This window comes from Dicentrarchus labrax, unplaced genomic scaffold (assembly GCF_905237075.1).
Source record: "Dicentrarchus labrax unplaced genomic scaffold, dlabrax2021, whole genome shotgun sequence".
Classification (NCBI taxonomy): Eukaryota; Metazoa; Chordata; class Actinopteri; family Moronidae; genus Dicentrarchus; species Dicentrarchus labrax.
The window spans coordinates 1,799,728-1,820,505 of NW_026136708.1; the positions used below are offsets into that span (position 1 = coordinate 1,799,728).

At 41.6% G+C, this 20,778-nt stretch overlaps 1 protein-coding gene across 1 annotated transcript in view; it reads right to left on the bottom strand.

Moving 5' to 3' along the window:
- The window catches only part of nt5dc1 (5'-nucleotidase domain containing 1), a 66,354-nt gene that overhangs the window by 21,325 nt on the left and 24,251 nt on the right, over window positions 1-20,778 (bottom strand). Inside the window, exons 7-8 of the mRNA XM_051409936.1 lie at window positions 5,423-5,597; window positions 1,294-1,391 (exon numbers count right to left, since the gene is read on the bottom strand). Coding sequence (XP_051265896.1) covers window positions 1,294-1,391; window positions 5,423-5,597 — 273 coding nt within the window. The remainder of the gene's footprint in view (window positions 1-1,293; window positions 1,392-5,422; window positions 5,598-20,778) is intronic.

Here is a 20,778-nt window from a genome sequence, read left to right on the forward strand (position 1 = left end):
ATAATGCATCCCCAGTGTTATTGCTGGCAGAAAGACAACCCAGATGAGGGGAGCATTCCAGCAGGCGGCCCCTGCCAGTGCACACCTCCAACACGAGCACCCAGGATCAGATGCCTGGGGTTAAAGAGATGGAAGGCAGCCCAGGAAGGTAACTGGACTTACGTGGATCGCTGACGGTGAGGTTCTGAGCCAATGAAATGTTGGCAGCTGATATAAATCTTACTAACACACCTAACAGCTGTTTAAAATCTTCACATTAAATTTAGAGAATGAGGAGATTACAACTGGATTGAACTCTGTTTCCCTACGATACACTCTTAAAATAATACAAGGGATTTATGACATTGCAAATGTCTAAAAGGCAACGCTTTCTTAAAGCTGCAGTGGGTAATTTCTAATTTCATATTTGCTGAAACTTTCACTATATCCTGACAATAGTACATGAGACAGATAATGTGTGAAAAAAATCAGGTTCCTCTGGCTCCTCCCAGTGCTCCTAATGGGATTTGTAACAATCCACCGGACCTGAACAAAAACAACCAATCAGAGTCAAGAAATATTATAGTTAAATCTCATTTCCAAGTTGTCAAATATTGATGCTGGGAATGAGACAACATCATTATGTCACTGTATATGTCTCCTATTGTAGCAATTGTAACCCAGGTTATGCTAGTTGGCTTACATCAAGGCTAACCTCAAACATAAAACAATATTACGAACGAAAAAAACGGATTTTAGTGGCTATGCTTGCCTGGGTAATGTTAGCTAACCAACAGCTAGCTAGTTAGCGTGCCAGCTCAAAATCACATCCCTAACATCTATGTTATACATAATAAATACATAGCTAGCTGCCCAAAAGGTGCCCCCCTCCCACGCTGAAACCAGATTACCTGGCATAAGAGCCGGTACTTTGAATGTCGAAACGCAAAATAACTTTTAACATTAGGCACCGGCTTCAAACCAGCACTCAAACTGCCTTGGTGGAAAAGGGGTAGGTAGGTGGGTGTTTGTGTTAAACATCCCAGGAGGTACCCTTCAGAACTGGGTTGGCATCTACACAGTGACTCCACTTGTGCTGCTGATCTCTGTTCTGCACGATCGAGCTTCAATAAATACCGAGGTGTCAGTCATCTTACGGTCTCCTGAAAACGCATTCAATGTGAGCGAATCATCTATCATAAGAATTCCTTCACACTCTGGGCTTCTGTAACAGGTGTTTTTCACTATTTGTCGACATTTCAACACTGGCTGATGAAGTGCAGTGGGGCATGAGAGCAGCAGGCCAGTACTCACCAAGGGTCCTGAAGGGCCTCTGCTGGGGCACCAATGAGAAGAAACCAGGCTTCAGGGCGTTTGTGATGATGACGTCAAACAGCTCTTCGAAATCCTTCCTGTAAAGGGCCAGATAAACAACATTAACCTCTGTGATGGGCGCCTGGCCACTGTGTGAAAGACAATGCCTGGACAGCATCCAAATACACTGAGTTACACAAGCACAAATAGCTCAGTGAAGCTAAACACTCTGTACAGATGATGGAGAACATGGAGCAGTAAACAGTGTACGCATAGGGAATACTTACACCAATAAACACTTTGAGAGGGCAGTATACACTCCCATACAGATACAGTTTAGAAGGGGTAGTGAGCATGTTTAGAGCTGGTTGGTGTCTCCAAGGAGACCTACACTACTGCATGTAGACAGTATGTACAGTGTATGTAAGGAGGATCTTCAATATAAGGTGAGATGCAAACAGCAGCTTTATGAACCAGGACAAACTTCTTACTGAGAACTTATGATTATGTAACCCATCAGTTGGATGTATGAAAGTGTGCATACTGTGTGGTGAGCTGAGCAGCTTACCTTACATACTCAGTATACCTTAAATAGACTGATATTACAATTTGCTTACATGCTTGCTGACATCATTTTTCCTGTTAGTTTTTCCTGAACTGTTGGAACTTTGGCAGAACATACTGTGTTTATGTGGGACCTCATCACTCACAGTGAGACTTAGTAAATAACATGTAAAGTCACTTTATTACACTCTCTACTGATCCTGGTCCAAATTACAACAGAATTTTTTTTTCTTTTTCCAGAGACAATCCAGTCATTCTGTTCTCTAGACCCCTAAAAATCCCTCACATTCAACCCCCAAACATCCAAGTACAACAATCAAGTGTACAGTGTGGACAGTATAGGCTCAAATATACTCCCAAACAGACACATACGTGGACAGCTGCCAATGCCACAGGCACGTAGTAGTTTTAGTTATACTATTTTCTGGATTCTGCTTGAACGACGCGTTCCCCACATTGTACTGGTCGTCCGGTCACAATAAATTGGCGGTACACGGAAGCCTACGTGTACATCCTCCACCCCATATCCTGCTTATGTATTACTACTATGACTACTAGTAAGTCAGTCACCTGCCACTCATCCGATGCCACATTCTGTTATTCCCCACCTCTGCTGCATCTGCTGAAATCGTGCTAAGCTAAAGTTAAGCTAGCAGTCCAAACAGCTGTGGTAGCCTAGGGATTAAAGCTGCAGTCGGTCATTTTTATAAAAATATCTTTTTACATTCATAATAAATATCCTGACAGCAGAACATGAGACAGGTCATCTGTGAAATAATCAGGTTCCTCTGGCTCCTCCTTGTGCTCCTAGAAAAAGCAAGAAGAATCCACCGGGTCTAAATGAAATCAACCAATCAGAGCCAAGGAGTTCATCTCCAGCTCGGGGATCTTCAAGAAGAAGATGCAGTTGAGGATCTCTTAAACTGGAGTTATGATAAGTCCCAAATAAAGATGCAAACAGATATGCTGATTTTGAGTTAATAGTAGTCTGCAGTTCATTAAATGATGCATGTCTTGAATGGACTTGTTGAAGAACTTGGATCTATGTATAAACAGCTGTTAATATTTGTGACATCATTATACAGTGGATTAACATTATTTTGAAGTAAAAATGTGTTTTACGACATCTTGAATGATTATTATCTTTTCACATCATTACTGCTGTTGAAGCCGTTGAGATCCAAGGCTCTGTCTGGACTGTTATCACTTCATTTAAACCAGAACCAAAGTTCAACACATCAGAGGACTTAACAACAACTAACAAATCAATAACCTATGCAGCACTCTGGTAATAAATGCCTTTATCCGGCTGTGGCAAATAGTGAAAGCAGCTTCTCTAGACAGCTTGTTGGGTTGCGGCCAGCAGCCTCCTGTCAGACAGCTCTGGCCTTGTTGTGCTACTTCTGACAGCTGACTGTCACTGGCCTCCAGCCGGCTCACCACACTGCAGTGGCTGGAGGCCAGTGATGGTTTTCTCTGGAAAGGGAACTACTGTGTAGTGACGCAGGAGAGCCCTCTCTCAAAATGAAGTGCTTACAGTACTGTCACAATGCGTTTTTGGTCTGACGTAAAGGTAGGTACACAACACTTTAGGTGTAGGATAAACAGGACGCACACTTCTCTCCAAGCAACCTCTGGCGAGATGAAGCTGGCCTGACTTCCTCTCACGACATAAATTTGCATCCCCTGACCTTGTAAAGCAGTGACTTGAACATGATTCTGAACATACACACTGATACACAGCTGGGGCTCTGACTGCTCTCCTTGGGAGGTGACACATGCTGTGGTTCTGGAGGCCAAAGACACAGGAGGGGAGGGGGGAAGCAAGTGAAACAGCAGGGGAGCAAGGGAGAGGGGTGAGGAACAACAGGAATGACCAAGCTGCTTGCTGCTTAACAGGAAATGGCAAGAGGAGGTGGGTGAGGGGGAGGCCTGGGCCACAGAGGCACCGTGAGACAAACTGATCCAGAGCAATGCAGCGTTAACTCGACCTGCTTTCTGCCTCTGCTGGAGAACAATCAGCTGTATGAAAAGTGAAAAAGCAGACCACCTAACCAGGCGAGTGCAGTGTGAGATAACAACACCTTCCAAAGAACAAGAAGGGCTTATGTTTGTTAGAGCACAGCAGCAACAGGGACACTATGTTTTTTCAAGGCTCTCTTGCTGCTCGATCGAGTGTATAACAGGGCTTAGGCTGCAAAAATAAGCCAAAACCACACAGTGTGCAAACAGAGGGCCACTAATGCACAAAGCCAGTGTTAAACTACAAGCTGAGAAGCAAGACAATAAGTGCTGGGTGTTAATTGGTTACATGATTAATTCATTATTTTTGGCAGCAGAAGTAGCTAAAAGCACAGCATGTAACATACATTCACCTTACAGAGATTTTAAGGTACCTAGTTGTTAGCTATGATGGCATATTGTAGGTTAAAAAATAAATAAATAAATTACGAAGGCAGGGGAGGAGGGTAATATTCTGACATTAAAGTCCGTAAATTTGCCAGAATTAACTTCTCTAAGATTAAAATAAAAAACTTGAATGATATGATACTAAATATTGTGCGCCCCCCTCCCCCCAGCTTAGTAATTATTTATTAATAATTAATAATATTCCCTCTCCTTTTGGCTCTGTTTTGGTCTCCGTCAACTCACTTTAGCTGCTAGTGGTTGACAAAATAACTTTGTAGCTTTTGCGGACCTTTAAAGTTAGCAAGCTTAAAAGTTGAAAATCTAATAAGTTAGTATGTGCTAAGAATATTTTGTAAAACTCCTACTTCCAAAGCTGAGGAAGAACTTTCATACACAATGAAAGTGAGAATGAAATTTTAAATTTTTTCATGGAGCCACAGATAATCTGTGAGAACATCAGGTTCCTCTGGCTCCTCCTAGTGCTCCTAACGGAATCTACCGGGCCTGGAGGAAAACAACCAATCAGAGCCAAGAAAGACTGTTGATTGTTCATTGATCATTCCCAAATTGTCAAATACCGACACTGGGAATGAGACTCCACCATCTATCTTAAAGCCACCAACCCAGAGCTTCTTTCTATCTTTCTCAGCTCTGATTGGTTGTTTTCGTTCAGGCCTGGTGGATTCTTCTAATTGCCATTAGGAGCACTAGGAGGAGCCAGAGAAACCTGATTTTTTTATATCTGTCTGTAATATATAAGGATATATATATAAGGTTGAGCAAATATGACCAAACAGTTTAGTTTTTTTTAAAGTTACCTACGGCAGCTTTAAAGGGGGGGCAAAAAAGCCAAATGTTCATTGTTGACTGTTGATGGCTGCTGGGATACATGTGAGTGTAGCATATGTATGTGATGATGATGGTAACACAAGGCGGACATGTGAGCCAGCGTTGACTAAAGGAATGACTGATGGCATGTGAGAGCCGTAAGGAATGTTGTGAGTTGAGGGAAAAGCAAAAAAACTGCCAGCTTGGACTGAGCAGAGACTTTTACGTTATAAATCCCATGAGGGCTATTATGGTGAGCCCTGCAGACCAGGTTCTGGTCTTGTTAAGAAGGGGGCAAGTCTGTGGTCCCCCGTGCGGGCAGTCTTACCCCAGGATGTGTTCACAGATGAGCCTGCAGTAATCACTGTGGGAGCTGGTGATGAGGAGGAGGACCTTCCCAGCGTTCTTCATGCTGCGCAGCCAGGCCTTGACGGAGTCCGAGCAGGGCTGCAGGTACCGGCCCGGCTCCCTCTTCACACTGGGGAAGTACGTCCCTGCATCCTCTGTGCAGAGATACAAACTCAGTCAGACAACCGGCTTGGATCTTACGAATACAATACTGAAGGGACTATCATGGTCTGTAAGGTTGAGAATATTCTAATATTTGGGGGGGGGGGGTGTATCAGCCTTAAGTTAGACGCTAAAGAACAGAAGATAAGCCATACCACTTAAAAGAGCCATATCATACACACAAACCTTTTCAATAATTACACTGATGTTGAAGAGACAGAGACAGAGAGAGGGAGAGCAAGCATACAGAATAAAGGAGAGCAGTAATTATTTTATGATTATGTTATTATATTAATCAAAGCATTCATTTATCAGTGGATCACCACTGCTGCCTGCTAGCTTGCTATTTCAGTAAAGAGTAGAGTTGCTGTAGCTTAACTACTTCCACTGAGGACTGACTATTCCATAACATGTCACTTATTGTTCGGGTAGTCCACAAGCTTACCAACTATTCAAATCAATTTAATTCACTTTTATTTGTATAGCGCCATCATAACAAAAGTTATCTTCGAACTCTTTTCAAAGAGAGCAGGTCTAGACGGTACTGAAAGCTAGCGTGGCAGGCTAGTGCTACCATGTTAGCGGCTAGCTTGACCTAGCGAGGAGTGACTTTGTCCCCCAGGTCGGTTGTGGCTGACTGGCACTAGCATATTCCTGCCTGGCTAGCGTGTTATGGGTTAACTTACCATCTACAGTATGGTCATTTGCCAGCCAGCCCTATGATCAGTACCTATTTCATACACTGATGAAAGCGGAGCAACTTTCTGGTGTAACCAGCCCTTTACATCAGTGTTACTGAGAAAAAGTTACTTTTAAAATAACATTTACTTGAAAAATACTTGTTGCGACCTAAAATGCCTGATTTCACGGAAGCTTTTCAAAACAAATTGGGATACTTGTTGCAATGTTTTTAGGCATTTTAAAATGAAATTGTGGGAGAAAGTGAAAATTGAACTGCATGGAAAAAAACACTGTTTGGGTTTGTGTTGGGGGCTCAATGCTTTGTGGAGGAAACTACAACGATTGGTCACATTTGTGGAAAAGTTACAGTGATTGGACAAAATGTCCATAGTCACACACAATTCACTGGGATTGGTTGAATTTGCATTAATTCTTGCAATTGCAACTTGCTGGAGGGACCGAATAATGACAGTCAATAACTCAAGAAATCAATACGCGAGAGAGAAACAACCTACACTGCATTCTGAGAGCACATCAAATCATAAAAATAAACAGAGTAGTACATGCTTGAAAGACCACAAAATGTGCATTTAACAAAGGGGAGCTTCAGATGAGTCTTTAAATGGGTGAAATAAACCAATAGCAATGGATTAGCTTCTTCACAGAACCTCACAAAAGTTGAAAGAATAAGCAATGAGGGTTTTTTCTTCTTTTTGCAGACAGTCATCAAAGGACACATGCTTCCATTTCTCTCAACAACAAACTAAATGCTTACAGATTGAGCCCGGGGTGAACAATGGCTCAAGGCCTATTACAGGAGCGGCTGGGTTTATATGCTGAACAGACCCTGTGTCGATGGATTCTGCTTACAAATCACTACATCGAGGTCTGCACGCTCAACATTCTTACCCAATTTTAAATTGTGGTTTAAACATTTTGTTGCGTCTACACGCCAGAAACCAGTGCGCCGCTAATGTGTTTTTGTTTTGTACTGCTTACTCCTCTGCATTTGCATTCACAGAGGTAAAGGGGAGCTCAGGGTCATGTCCCCCACTTCTGAGGTACCATCAGTGGGCTTTCCTCACTTTGAAGCCTCCCAGCTCCTTCAGTACATCCTGTCAGCGTACTGTACAGAGCTAAATATGGCAGCGCTCTGATCTGTGTTACACAAGCCCGGTTTATCACAGAATATAACTCTCAACCTAATGTTCTCAGCGAAGCCTCTTGAATATAAAAAACCCATGAATAAAACATAATGTATAAGGCATAGAAGCACTTGATGCTGATTGGCAGCATGTAATGGTACAGTACAATTGTGAATAATAGGTTATGAAATAGAGCAATTTTTGAAAGATGAAATGAACGAGATGAAATGTGATAAAATGGGATCTTTAGGGTCTGTAAGTGCAGAAAATAAGACTTTTTTCTAATCCTGGTGAGTGAGAAGAACTGCTCTCTCCTCTGCTATACAATTACCTTTAAATAGTATGATGGAATGATGTGAAGCAGGAAACAAGTTTTGAATTCCACCTTGAAATATGAAACCTTAAAGCAGCTACAAGGAATTGTCAAAAAGACAAAAGCGGTAGTTTTTATACTGCCTTGTTTCATTGATTTCAATACTATACAGAAATAGCCTTGCTGGCCTTGTTTGTTTATGTAGGTCATACAGAAGCATCAGTATGAAATCAAGACTGTTTCATAACCAGTTAAAAACTTCTTGTAGTGTGTTCAACAAAACAAAAAATAGCAACCTATATGTGGTATTTGCTCTTGAGCTGAAGAAGGTAACCAATGAGTGAGAAGTGGTGTTGCAAGAGAAAAGGAAGGCTTAGGAAAACAGGGTAGGGTGTGGATGAGTGGTGTGTATTCATTAGCTTACGTGTTTACCCTGGCAGAGAGAGCCGGCCTCTCAGGAGCATCACTGGGCCCTCGGAGCAACGAAGACACAGTCCGAGGGTCTGTTTACACTGCGCCCCATAGAGGTCTAATTCTGTTTTTTTTGCCTGACACATGACACAGTTCTGATGTTTTCTTATCAGTGTGAACAGCAAAAAACTCAGTGGAGATGCATTTTTGCGGTGAACCGAGACTACAGATCTGACACTTTGCTAAGGTTCCATCAAAGCAGTTCATTTTATCCCACATTAGAAAGCTTTCACAGAACAACAACACAGACACTAGCCGTAATTTTAAACCAAATTCCAAGTAATTTGGCTATCCATCCACTAGCGTTATCGAAACAATCAGTAGGTGGCAACAAGGCCTGTAGTTGTATAGCGCCTTTCTAGTCTTCCACTCAAAGCGTTTTCACACACATTCACTCAGTGATGGCAAAGTCGATCGAACAGAAACTGACATTCACACACCGATGCACGGCATCAGGAGCAATTCGGGGTTCAGTATCTTGCTCAAGGATACTTCAACATGTGGCACCAGGAGCCGGGGATCGAACCCACAACCTTCCGATTAAGGAACGACCTGCTCTGCCTCTGAGCCACAGCTGCCCTATGGATGTCATCCTCCTTAAAGAAAGAAGGTTTTGGGGCATCCTGATTGCTCACATGGTAGAGCTGGTGCCCTATGTACCAAGGCTGTGCCATGCAGCGGCTATGGGTTCGACTCAGACCCCTGGCCCTTTGCTGCGTGTCATCCCCCCTCTCTCTTCCCCCTTTCCTGTCTATCTTCAGCTGTCACTATCGATTAAAGGATCAAGGTTTCTCCAAAGCTTTTATTTTTTATAACTTTCCCCAGGGACTAGGAACCATGGGAGGAACTCCATGTGTTTCCACTGCACGGGCTGGGGTCTAAATTAAGTTCGGGGGAGTTCTGTACTTTTCAAAACTAGAAGGACTCTATGGGTGGGGGTTGCAGTGCTGGACATTTCTGATTGGCAGAATGCTCAGTAAATCAGCTCATGTTCATGGTGCTTTGACACATCAACATGGAGTTACAGAAGAAAGCAACCGACAGATGGGCCATCAATCCACTATCGTCCTCATCGTTGTATGTCACATGCAAAAATGACGTGTAAAAAGAGCCGTTGCTTTTTTATATGTCAGTGGACACATTTGCCTAAACAAACAACGGACTCAAGGAAGCTTTTAGTTCCTTTAAAAGTAAAAAATTCCAGGTGCTTTGGGTGGAAAAGCTCAAGGTTGTTTTTTTGACATTTGAAGAGACGAGATTAACCACCCAGCCCTAACTTGATGCGGGAACACTTGAACTGGACCTGAGAGACGTTGGATCTTGAGGGAGAGGTTGGGCCTTTTCAAAAACAATTCTATACAGATTTTTGAGTTTGTATTAACTATCCATTAAAGGGATTGTATCTTATGGAAGCAAACAAAAAGGCCTGAGGTGTTAACACAGCTGAGAGAAACTGAATAGAGGCTGATTGTGTCTTCTTTCGACTTTCTGAGCTGACCACAGTGCCCTCAAATGAGAGATTTCGGGTAGTGACTTGTTTCTTCTTTGGAATTGCTAAATAACAACTACTCAGTTATTGTGTGTGAGCTTAAAATGGGGATGATGGCAGTGGGAGCTAGAAACGTTTGGACATGCTGCCCTCCTGTGGTGGAACACAGGAACAGCTTGAGGAAGGGAAAAAGCTCTTTTAGGGTAGAAGAAGAAGGCAGTAGAAGGTTCTAACCAGAAGATGACGACAAACACAAACAAGCAAATGATCTCAACAGGAGCCCCAAATTCACACCTTTGAAAATGTCCCAGATGTAAACATGTGATTCTGATTTTGAACTTATTCCTTCAGAAGTTATAATTGTATCCACAGACCATTACACCTTCAGTTAAACAGAAAACGCAGTTCGGCACATCAGTGTTTGGCCCTGAGTTTGTGGGGCTGTTCCTCCTCTGGGACCCTGCAGTACAGCGTCTGTCTTGCCTCATTACCCACAGGCAGGGAGGTCAGCTGAGGGAGGTTAACAGAGCTCCCCTGCCAGCAAGATCCCATGTCACACTTAATGTGTGTGAGAGGATAAACAACATCTGACCTCGCCACCATCCTTTTTGTTACGTTGGATGCTGGAAAAATCAGAAGCTATTCCACTGGAGCTTGAAATTTACCACCCAAGTCTACAGTTGAAAAGGACCAGGGAAAGGGTCTACTGATGTTGTCGCACACAGAAGTAGGACATGGATTTGACCTCAATTTCAAAGCAAGCTTCAATTCAGATATTGGAATGTCTTTTAAGTGCATCCATTCTTCATCCATCACCCATCAAAATCCCTTCACTTAGTATTCCTTAGTCTGTGTCGTAGTGGTCGTTAATAAATAATTCTGTAAATTAAGACTTAAAGAAAAGTATGGTTTGTATCATTTTGATGGCATTTTCTTTTACTGGTGACAATAGAGACTGATTAGAACCATGACAAGACCAGAGGGGGAGACGTTTTGCAACAAAAGTCTTTGTCCTGACTTGAAACTAGGACTGCTGTTACCTGGGATACAGTATGCTCTGGACCACTAGGCAAACAGTACACCAGATAAACTGGAACTTCATGTTTATGTTCCAGAAGAAAGAATAGCTCATTCAGAATCACACTGACAACTGTGATAAGGCAAATTATAAAAAAAAAAAAAGCCTAGGAACAAGCTTACTTTCTAAACATTATATTGTGTGGTCCACTGTTGTTTGTATATCAATCAATCAACTTTTATTTCCAGACTCATGGTCCAATAAATACACATACCAATACAAACAACAGCACATACACAAACAACAACAGGACAATTAAAAAAGGCAATGATACCAGTGTTTCCACATGGATGACTGGTATCGCACAGTACTAAGACCAGGGTTTGACAGCAGCATAATGATGAGGTTACATGAACCATTCAATCTGCAAATAAATTTGTGCATTAGGTTTCTCAACAGTGCATGGAATATGTTGACTCCTACCCTACAAAATAGTTCACTTGCACTGCTCCACCTGGGTTTTTTAAGCAGTATACGCAAACCATCATTCTAGGCATTCTGGAGCTTCTGGATGCTAGACTTTTTAAACTTGGTCCATAAGGGGGCAGTATACAGAGGAGTACAATATGCTTTAAACAAGCTTATCTTAACTTTATCTGAGCACCAGTGGAATTTCCTAACCAGCATGTTAGCTTGTGCATATAACATGCGGCGCTGCCTATAGATGTCATCATCATCACACATTTGATCTGTGATGATGTGTCCTAGATATTTAGTTTTATTACCTACTGTTAAAACTTGCCCTTCCAGGTAAAAAGATGGAAAGTTTAAATCCGTATCTCCTTTTGTTTTACAGATCAGAACAACACTCTTTTTGCTATTGTATTTAACATCAAATGTGACACCATACTCAGTACATATGTTCAGCTTCTCTTGAAACCCAGCACTGCTAGGAGAAAAGATAGCTAAGTCATCGGCATACATAAGGTGGTTTACCAGGGTGTTGCCAACCATGCATCCTGTTTTACTGGCTCTTAGTTGGTCAGATAAATCATTCATATAAATATTAAAAAGGGCAGGTGAGAGTAACCCCCCCTGACGAACCCCATTGCCCACGCCAAATGGTGTAGAGACTGCATTCCCCCACTTGACCTGCATGCTCTGGTTAGCATACCAATATGCCAGGATCCTAATTATGCTATTGGGCACACCTCTTTGGCTGAGCTTTGAAAACAACTTCAAATGATTGACTCTTTCAAAAGCCTTTGATGCATCAATAAAGCAAATTAAAACTGAAGAGTTCTGTCTTCTATACATTTCAACCACTTCCTTCAGGGCATAGATACATAGATCAGTACCATGCTTAGCCTTGAAGCCAAACTGGTTGTCTGTGTTATCAATATAAAAATGTAGTCTATCTAATAAAATTCTTTCCAGGACTTTGGATAACACACTGGCTGTAGACAGAGACAGTATTATTTTTAAATTAAACAATACAATATCATTTGGTGACATTTAAAGAGCATTCCAAAAAATGTTTCACACAATATAAAAGAATACTAGTCATTTTGCTCGAATTTACTTGAAAAAAATAAATCCGCCACTTAAATGGATGAAACGAGCAGAAGTCGTTAACCTTTAAATACTCGTGAACAATTAACCCCCCTTTTTGCTCTATGCACCAATAACAGTTGAACAATCCTCAGTCAGAACCTCTGTCAACGTTCTCCTTTCCATTACTTGGATATGCTATGTGCTAGGCTAATCTATGCTGAAGACAACCACATTTTGAGGCTGGTTACATTTTAAAGATGGTTAAAAGACAGCAAAACGCTAGCTAACAGAGCAAGAAAGGGCAGGACTTAGGAAGGGCCAGTTGTCTTAGGACACATCATCAGTGAAAAAAAAATGTTAAAAGCAGATTGGTGAGAGCATGGCCACTGACTTAACAAGATCATGATCTGCTCTCAATTTTAAATGTCACACTGAGACTGACACTGATCCAAACACTGACCTGTGACCAGTCTATGTCCCCACTAATGCACCACTACTCTTTTGCATTTATTTGATTTACTTGAGAGAAGGGTCCTCGGAGAATTTGAAAACATCAGGTACATATACATTTATGAAGTGCATGTTGTGGTACTGTAGATACTCATACTCAAACTGCAGGAATAGGTGTCTTTGTGTTTTTCACAAAGGTCAATGTATGAAACCCCCAATGGCTGATTGTACTGAGTTACAGAAGCCAGTTGAGGAGGAGATAGGAAGTGATGTCAGGACTTGGCCTGAATTCAGATTTTCTGGATCGAGTGGCTGATTAGGTAGTAAACCCTGATCTGTTGATGCTAGGGACTAGCCTCTTCTATTATTCATTTCTTCCTGCATAATCTACTGAAGATGAGTCTAACGAGAATTTAATGCTTCTGACCCCAAAACTGGATGTGGATGAACCACATTTAACCTCTGTTGAAACTGTCCTTTAACTTTCCAAACAGCTCCAGTTTGTTTGGTTGGGTAACTGCGGCCCTGACGTGGCCTCAGTGTAACCTCCCAAAGACAACTTCCTCTTTGTACAAATGCTGTCCTTTATCCCTCTGTCTGGCATTAGGCTGAGAATAGAGAGGTTAATACTATGGTGTATTTTGGGACAGATCAACATGTGATCAATCTACAAGCCCGAGAGAAAACATATTTAAACTCTGCTCGGTCATCACCAGCGCCAGCTTACAACGGCGTGTGTGTGGTGGAGTGACATGTGCCTCTGCAGGCTCTGGCTGTGAATGTAGGGCTCAAGTGCCCTAAGGGCCCGTAGGCCTGTGGCTGGGCACCGTGCCGTGCAGCCCGGGCGCCGGGCCTGGACAGCTGGAGAGCTGCCCAGCGTCAGAGGGAGGACCGCGACCAGCAGCAGCTCAATCTCTCTCACACATCAAAGGGGCCTGACAGGATACACAAATCAACAGTTGCAGTGTAAATTAGAGCCAAGCACGGGAGCATTTCGCAAACAGCACCACCAAATGTGATGAGGGGACAGAATCTGGAGGCTCATTCGTTTTTGTTATCGCCCAGTTAATGAGCAGGGAAGATAAAGGCTATCAAAACACATATGAAAAAAGACGCAGTTATCCATTTTCTCATTATACTTAATGAGCATCAAACTCTGTATATGGAGAGGATCTCTAAAGGAAAGCTATAATCTCAAGTGTTTTCTCTTAAAAATAAAAAGGCATCCAGACAAACTGTGTTTTCCGGCACCTGTTGGAACCACGTGGAAAACACTGGCCGGGCCATTCTGTCTGTGGACTTTCCATTTTTAGCAGACTGACCGCAAATTGCTGCATCATGTCCCTCATGGTGCACACAGGTTTTTTATGCCTTTGGTCTGTGACAGAGGAGGAGAATCTTGAAATGATAACAAAAATGCAATAAAACTAAAAAAAGCCCTGGCCAAAGGGGAGTGCATGTCTATGAAAGTGTCGTCCTATGAATATATAGTGTTTTTATATTCATTCATGTGTAATATACAGTATGTAAGGTTAGCTTCTCTCTGTAACAGTACATGGGCAGAATGTGATATTACAGTCCAATATCAAGTGTTTAGAGCCAAATGTTGACATCATGGTCAGGTAGGGCTGGGTATGATATCCATACTGCTTATTGATACTGATACTTATCAATACTCTTACTGATACTCCTTGATGTATAGTGTAAATGTCAAGACGTGTGGCTACACATGAAAAAAAAAATTCCATTGTTCTTTTATAATGTCTTATTTTATTTTCAAATGCAGAAAAATCTCAAAAATCCATTTAAAATTCCCTTGCCTACCCCCTGCCTTCAGAGTACATTAGAAAATGTTTCTTAGGTCTGCACAATGGCCAAGAAAAAGCAACAGATTATAATTTTTATTTTTGAATCTATATTGTAACAGTCTAATGACTAAAAAAAGTATGTTAGGAAAAACATGCGCTGTAGCCTCACACTGAAACAACCGATCTGAAACAATTCAATGGATTTGTGCTTAATTCAGCTAGAACTTTAAGTGCAGGAAAGTAGTTCCTGTTTGAGCTGCTGTAATGTGTCAGGAGACTTCTGTGACAAGTGATTTGCAAGTTTTGTCTAAATGACTTCTAATTCCAAAGGCTTCCTACCACGTGAACAAATGCTACTGAAGCAGAGAGAAAAGGCGACACAGAACAATAGCAGCTGAGGGAAAAAAGGGACGGTGGTTTTTATGGACACCCGTGTGCAGATCACTGTGGGGGACAGTGACGCCAATCGCACAGTCACTCTCCCCTCAGAGCAAACGTGAGGGACACTGCAATCTGTCATTATACCAAACCACAGCTATATTTAGCCAGAGCTATCTTAAGAAAACTGTGAGAATTCATACATCAAGGTCTGATCTCAGGAGGATCATTATCTTGAAGTATGAATCCTCACATAACATTGCACAGTCGCTTAATAGGTGAAGAGGCATCCAAAATACACAGGGAAGAAAATGCTGATTCAAACATATCCCTGCACACTTTAAACAAGAGTTTAACACTATAGATAAATTGCCTAAATAGGTATATCTGTCTTGGCTGACTTGCTGACTTGCTGAGGAACAAAAAAGAAAGCAGAGAAAGCAAAATGTGTAAAAGCCCTGAGCAAGTCCGGCCAGGTTCCTTTTAATCATAGGGGGTTTATGGCACTTGAGTGATGAATGATCCTCCCATCTCAAGGTGCAATCTCCATAAACAATAGCTTACCATCGGGCCACTAGGAGCATGCTGGGAGTCATCTTTAAACATGACTCTTAGCAGACAATACATGTGGGAAGCAAGGAATGTCCTATTTCTATTTCTACTACTAATCCTATCTCATTCACTTTGCTATGTGTTCTTGTAAATTGTTACAGGTTTTATTTTTTTAATTTAAATATTCCTTCTTCTTTTGTCTTCTTGATCTTTACTGTCTTATTTTTTGAGAAATGGCTTTCTGATTGACCATTGCTGCAAAACAGCCCAACAAACATATCCATATCCAGTCCAGATGTACAGTTTATAGCCCTCTCATGGTCACAGCGACCACGTCTCTTCGGGTGACGTAGCATACTGCCTTCAGGACTGGGGTTGCTGTATTACATATGATGAGGCGGAGGGAGCGCTCTCACATGCTGCACATGGAGTCACTTATAGAAACTCTGGAAAACCTCACTGATGGTATTGTACTTGACTGAAAATCTGCTACAGCAAAATAAGCAGCTTTTTGCTACATTCTAGCAGATGTTTTAGAAGAGTGGTGCGGCTCCCATGTTACAACTGCAGATTTTATATGGCCAAACCAAACATGTTAGGAAAAAAACATTGTCCAGATCAAGTGTTTTTGGCCATGATCCCGATCTGAGTCCTTTCATAATGAGTATCTGTCAATACCAAGTCCGATCCAATGCAATACAATACAGACTATCACACTATTCCCCTCAAAAAAATTACAATTACAAGTTAGCATGTCAGAGTCTAAGTTGAACTCCTCACAAGGGATCCACTGATCACAGCAATCCCACTGAAGTTAACTGATATTGACAGGGTCCAAAATTAACACCTACCAAGCGCCAAACATGGGTACATTTTGGTTTTTAGTGGAAAAACGTATTAGTTTTCCCAGCCAGGTGACCAGTAAATAACTCAGTAGTATCCAGTATCCAGAATCACAGCATAGACCAAGGTTTACCCCAGTGGTTCCCAGCCCTCTTCCTTAAGAGACCTTTCTTGAGTAAACTGACCACCCCTAACTAAGTGACATATTTTATGGATATTTCTTCATTTCTATATCTCTGCATTTTATAATAAACCAATATGTAATACATTTCCACCCATCTTGTAATAAATTATTCCATACTCTGGTGATTATTACAAATTGCAGAGATGTAAATGTGATAATAGGATGCATTATGTAACCAAACAAAATGGATGTCTTTATCTGTATACATTACGACTCCGATCTTAGTCTAAATAGCCACAGTAAAAAAGTCTTCTTTTTTTTATCTTTTTAGAAATACAGTCAAACTCAGGGACTTTCTAGCTGTCTACAGCAGTGGTCTTTTGACAGGGCTCCCCAAAAAGACCACAAGAATTCTTCAACTCAGTCAAAATGCAGTTCATAAACAAAAGTTTGTCTCGCACATTTTGTAATAATGTCCCATTAATGCATGTTACTAACTTCACTTCTTCCCCGGAGTTCTTGTGCTTTCTCGTCTCGCAGGTTCTTATCGATCCTGGTGGAGCCTCCTGCCATGGTCCTGCTAGATTGCCATTGCCAATACTGTTGTTGCTGTGCACCTGTCTGTCTGTCTCTCGCTCTCTCTCTCTCTGCCTCTCTCTCTCTCTCTCTCTCTCACCCCAACTGGTCGAGACAGACGACCACCCACCTAGAGCCGGAGGATCTGTCCTAGGTTTCTGCCTTTTAACAGGCAGTTTTTCCTTGCCCTTGTCGCCAAGTGCTTGCTCATGGTGGTACTGTTGGGTCTCTGTAAATAATGTTATAAAGAGTTCGGTCTAGACCTGCTCTATTTGAAAAGTGTCCTGAGATAACTTCTGTTATGAATTGGCGCTATATAAATAAAATTGAATTGAATTGAATTGAATTAATAGGCACCACAATATTTAATCATTTATTACAAAATGTGGGACATTTTATCACATATTGGGATCAGGATGTTTATAACAAAATGAAGCAGAATGTACATGTGTTCTTAAATAATGAAGTGAAATTGATTACATTTTGTAAAGTTATGACATAATGCAGAGGCAGAAAAGCCAAAAAGTAGGTTTTGTTCTGTCATTTCATTGCTGCTGTAAAAATGTTAGTGTGACTCAGCCTTTAGAGGACCCAGTCAGCAGAGATGGGAAAAAAGACAAGCTGGCTTGTTCTGGATGAGGATCCACAGGCCTATGCTGTGAGGTCCTTGAGATTATTGGCTATCTATTGATCTATTGTATATAGTTGGCCTGAATCCAAGTGCATCTGTACAGAATTTTTTTTTATGTTGCCATGAAATCTGGTTCAACATGGCAACTACTTCACATTTCATTGTGTTGTTCACAACCACAAAAACAGTGAGGCGGGCTATTAAAGGCTAATTCAGCCGACTGCAACTATTGTGCTTTTTAGAACATAAGCACATTAAATGAGGTCTTTGGTGTTACCAGCTTTCATCAGACTCCAAGTGTTACTGCATAGTTCAGCCTTCAACATAATGATGGTTGTTTTACGACTCTCTAACAGGGGGAGGATTCTCTCTGTTGTTGTGAGATGGAAATAATGGAAAGGCCCTGACAGGCCGACAAACTGACATTGGGCCGTCAGTGAGCGTCTGTAGCACTACTTTTTGCGGTGCGTTGCGTACGGTTGGCCGTCACTAGGCCTTGTATGTGGCTTTTCCGGCTGACTGAGCATGCTGAATCAGTGACGGAGGCTGTCAGTGAAAGAAATCACTCTGATTGGTAGTTTAGTTTGAGCGAATCAGTGCACGAGAAGAGAAACAGAAGTGAGCAAAGCAGCGAAATACTTTGTCAAGAGGGCATGCACTAAAGGATTGTCTCGGAGCGGGCAAACCTACATCCATAGCGCTGCTTTTCTTTATATCCGCAGTCCTAGGTCTACCGGAGGTCTTTTTTGAATAAGGAATGTAGACTATGCTACATGCTTGTATGGAGAGTTATTATCCAAACTCTCGCGCAGGCACAGAACACACTTGGCCAAGACACCAGCGATGTGAGGCGACGCAACAGTTTGCTTTTGACGCCGCTAGTTTTTTGTTGTCGGTTTGGTGTGTCAGGGCCCTAAACTTGTTCCAACAACAAAGGCAAATCACATTTATTTCAAGTGCAGTTAAGTATAATGAGCCTTATTGTCTCCAACATCCTAGCATATGAACACTTAAGCTTGCATCAGTCTATCCTTGAGTGTGATACAACCGTACCATCCATCCTCCACATGGCAAACCTGATGTAGCCCTGGATGACCAGTTCATTGGGAGTGCATTGTTTATTGTATATTTTCTGTTTGTACAAACGCGCTCCAACTGTTATTGTTGCATGCGAAACAGAAATTGATCTTATCTTAGAGCAAACATGAGGCAGATCAAAGCACAGGCGTTGCTAAGACATCATTTAGCGAGTCAGACATAACAACGTGCATCCCCACCCATATGTGTGACGTCTTCCCATGGAACATATGTAGACATTTGTCTTAAGGCTGTAAGGGACTCGGTAAGAGACAAAGGGACTTATATAGCAAACAGATCATTTGATGCATGCCACTGATCTTAACTGAGGAAAGGCGACATTTAAATCTCACTTGTGGATTTGTGGTGTTTACATGTAGGCCTGTCCTCTGAGACAGAAGGCAGAGACAGGAGGGGTGAAGGTAAATATTGCCCTTCCTGAACACACATATTGAGCACATGGGAGCAGAAAATTGTAAACAGAGAAACATCTAGCTCCATCGTGTCTCACCATTCATCAAACAGATGGATTGCAGACGGTCTGATATCAAGTTGCACTACTTTTGTTTTACACGTCTCACTTGTCTGAGGGCTTGAAGGACTGATTCACCAGAATTACAAAAAAACAGCTTAGTTATTTTCTTCGTTCAGTAACACGCTGCAAACCTTCTGCTCGCAGCATTTGCAGCTCTCTACCACAGTGAACGTACTGCGAGTTGAGCCGCTCTCATTGGCTGCAGTTTCAACTCTTCCATAGCAGGAAATAATGGTAACTCACCTGGTCACACACGTTCTCAGATTACAGATAAACAGTACACTAAAATATGTTTCTGAAAAGATTTAATGTAAGAAAAAGTCAACGCATTAACATAATCTGCATTCATATTTGATCAGTACTGCCTAGTTTGACAGTCATAGTCATATCCTTCTTTATGGTCTATTTCACTCTAAATGGGACCATCATTTACTAAATGAACATCATGCTGTATGGAAGAAGACGGAAACTTCTGATTGAGACCATAAACTCATTAGGAAACCTTTCACTGAGCTCATAAATCAAGTGAGAAGTTGGATTATTTTGCCATGAGATTCAATACTATCTATGGATAGCATAGCAGCCCATGGAGCTTCCCCCTGCTGGCCATTAGAAAGAAATTTAAGACACTTCTGCGTTGGTTTCAACCCAGAAGCTCTGTCCATTATATACACTGTCAATGGTCAAAACCTACGCCACAGATCAGTGATTCCAAACCACTGATACCTCAGGGGATATTTCTGTTATGCGAAGGGGGTATGAGAAAATGTTAACAATCATTGTGGTTTCCTGCATCACCAAACTCACTTCCTTCCTTTTCTCAAAACAAAAACAAAAACAAATGACCAAACAAATCTGCATGGACAGATCGGTTTCTATGTCCTTTTTGTAATTTGAGTGTCTCTGCTTAACAGATTTTATTACAAGAGCCGATGATCATTTTCACTCACTCTCAAACAACAAAATGAACAACTATGGCGATGAAAGACAATATATGGAAGAGAATGTGTCACAGAACAAATATTTCAGGTTCTATCACTAACATATGCCGATCATTCATCTCTCTATACATGTACCTCATGACGACAGGGTTCCTCTTATTTCAAAGTCACTGGTGTGGGCACATTTAGAATGCAAACAAAGGCATCAAATTAACTCAACTTGCCACTTTCCACACTAATTTAGGTCGAAGGCTTGTGGCAGGGATGACTTCACCGTCTAACTTAAATCTTTACGAAGCTGTAAAAACATGGATACAGTTGCTATGTCAACATACGAGTGGCACATGTACATGCTCCCCTCTTGACAAGGTCATTTAAGACAACCGTGACTTTAATGTATAGAAAAACATCTACTGGGACAAAACTAGAATCACCATGGAGATTCAAAGTAATAAAGTTGTGACTGAATGCAAGGGTATATGACAGTGCTGGCTGCTGGTTGGTAAGTTGCCTCTAGAAAAGCAGTTTGTCTTTAAGACAGGGATTTTTGGAAAGTGTTACAATATTTTGGAAAAGTAAAATGGATTT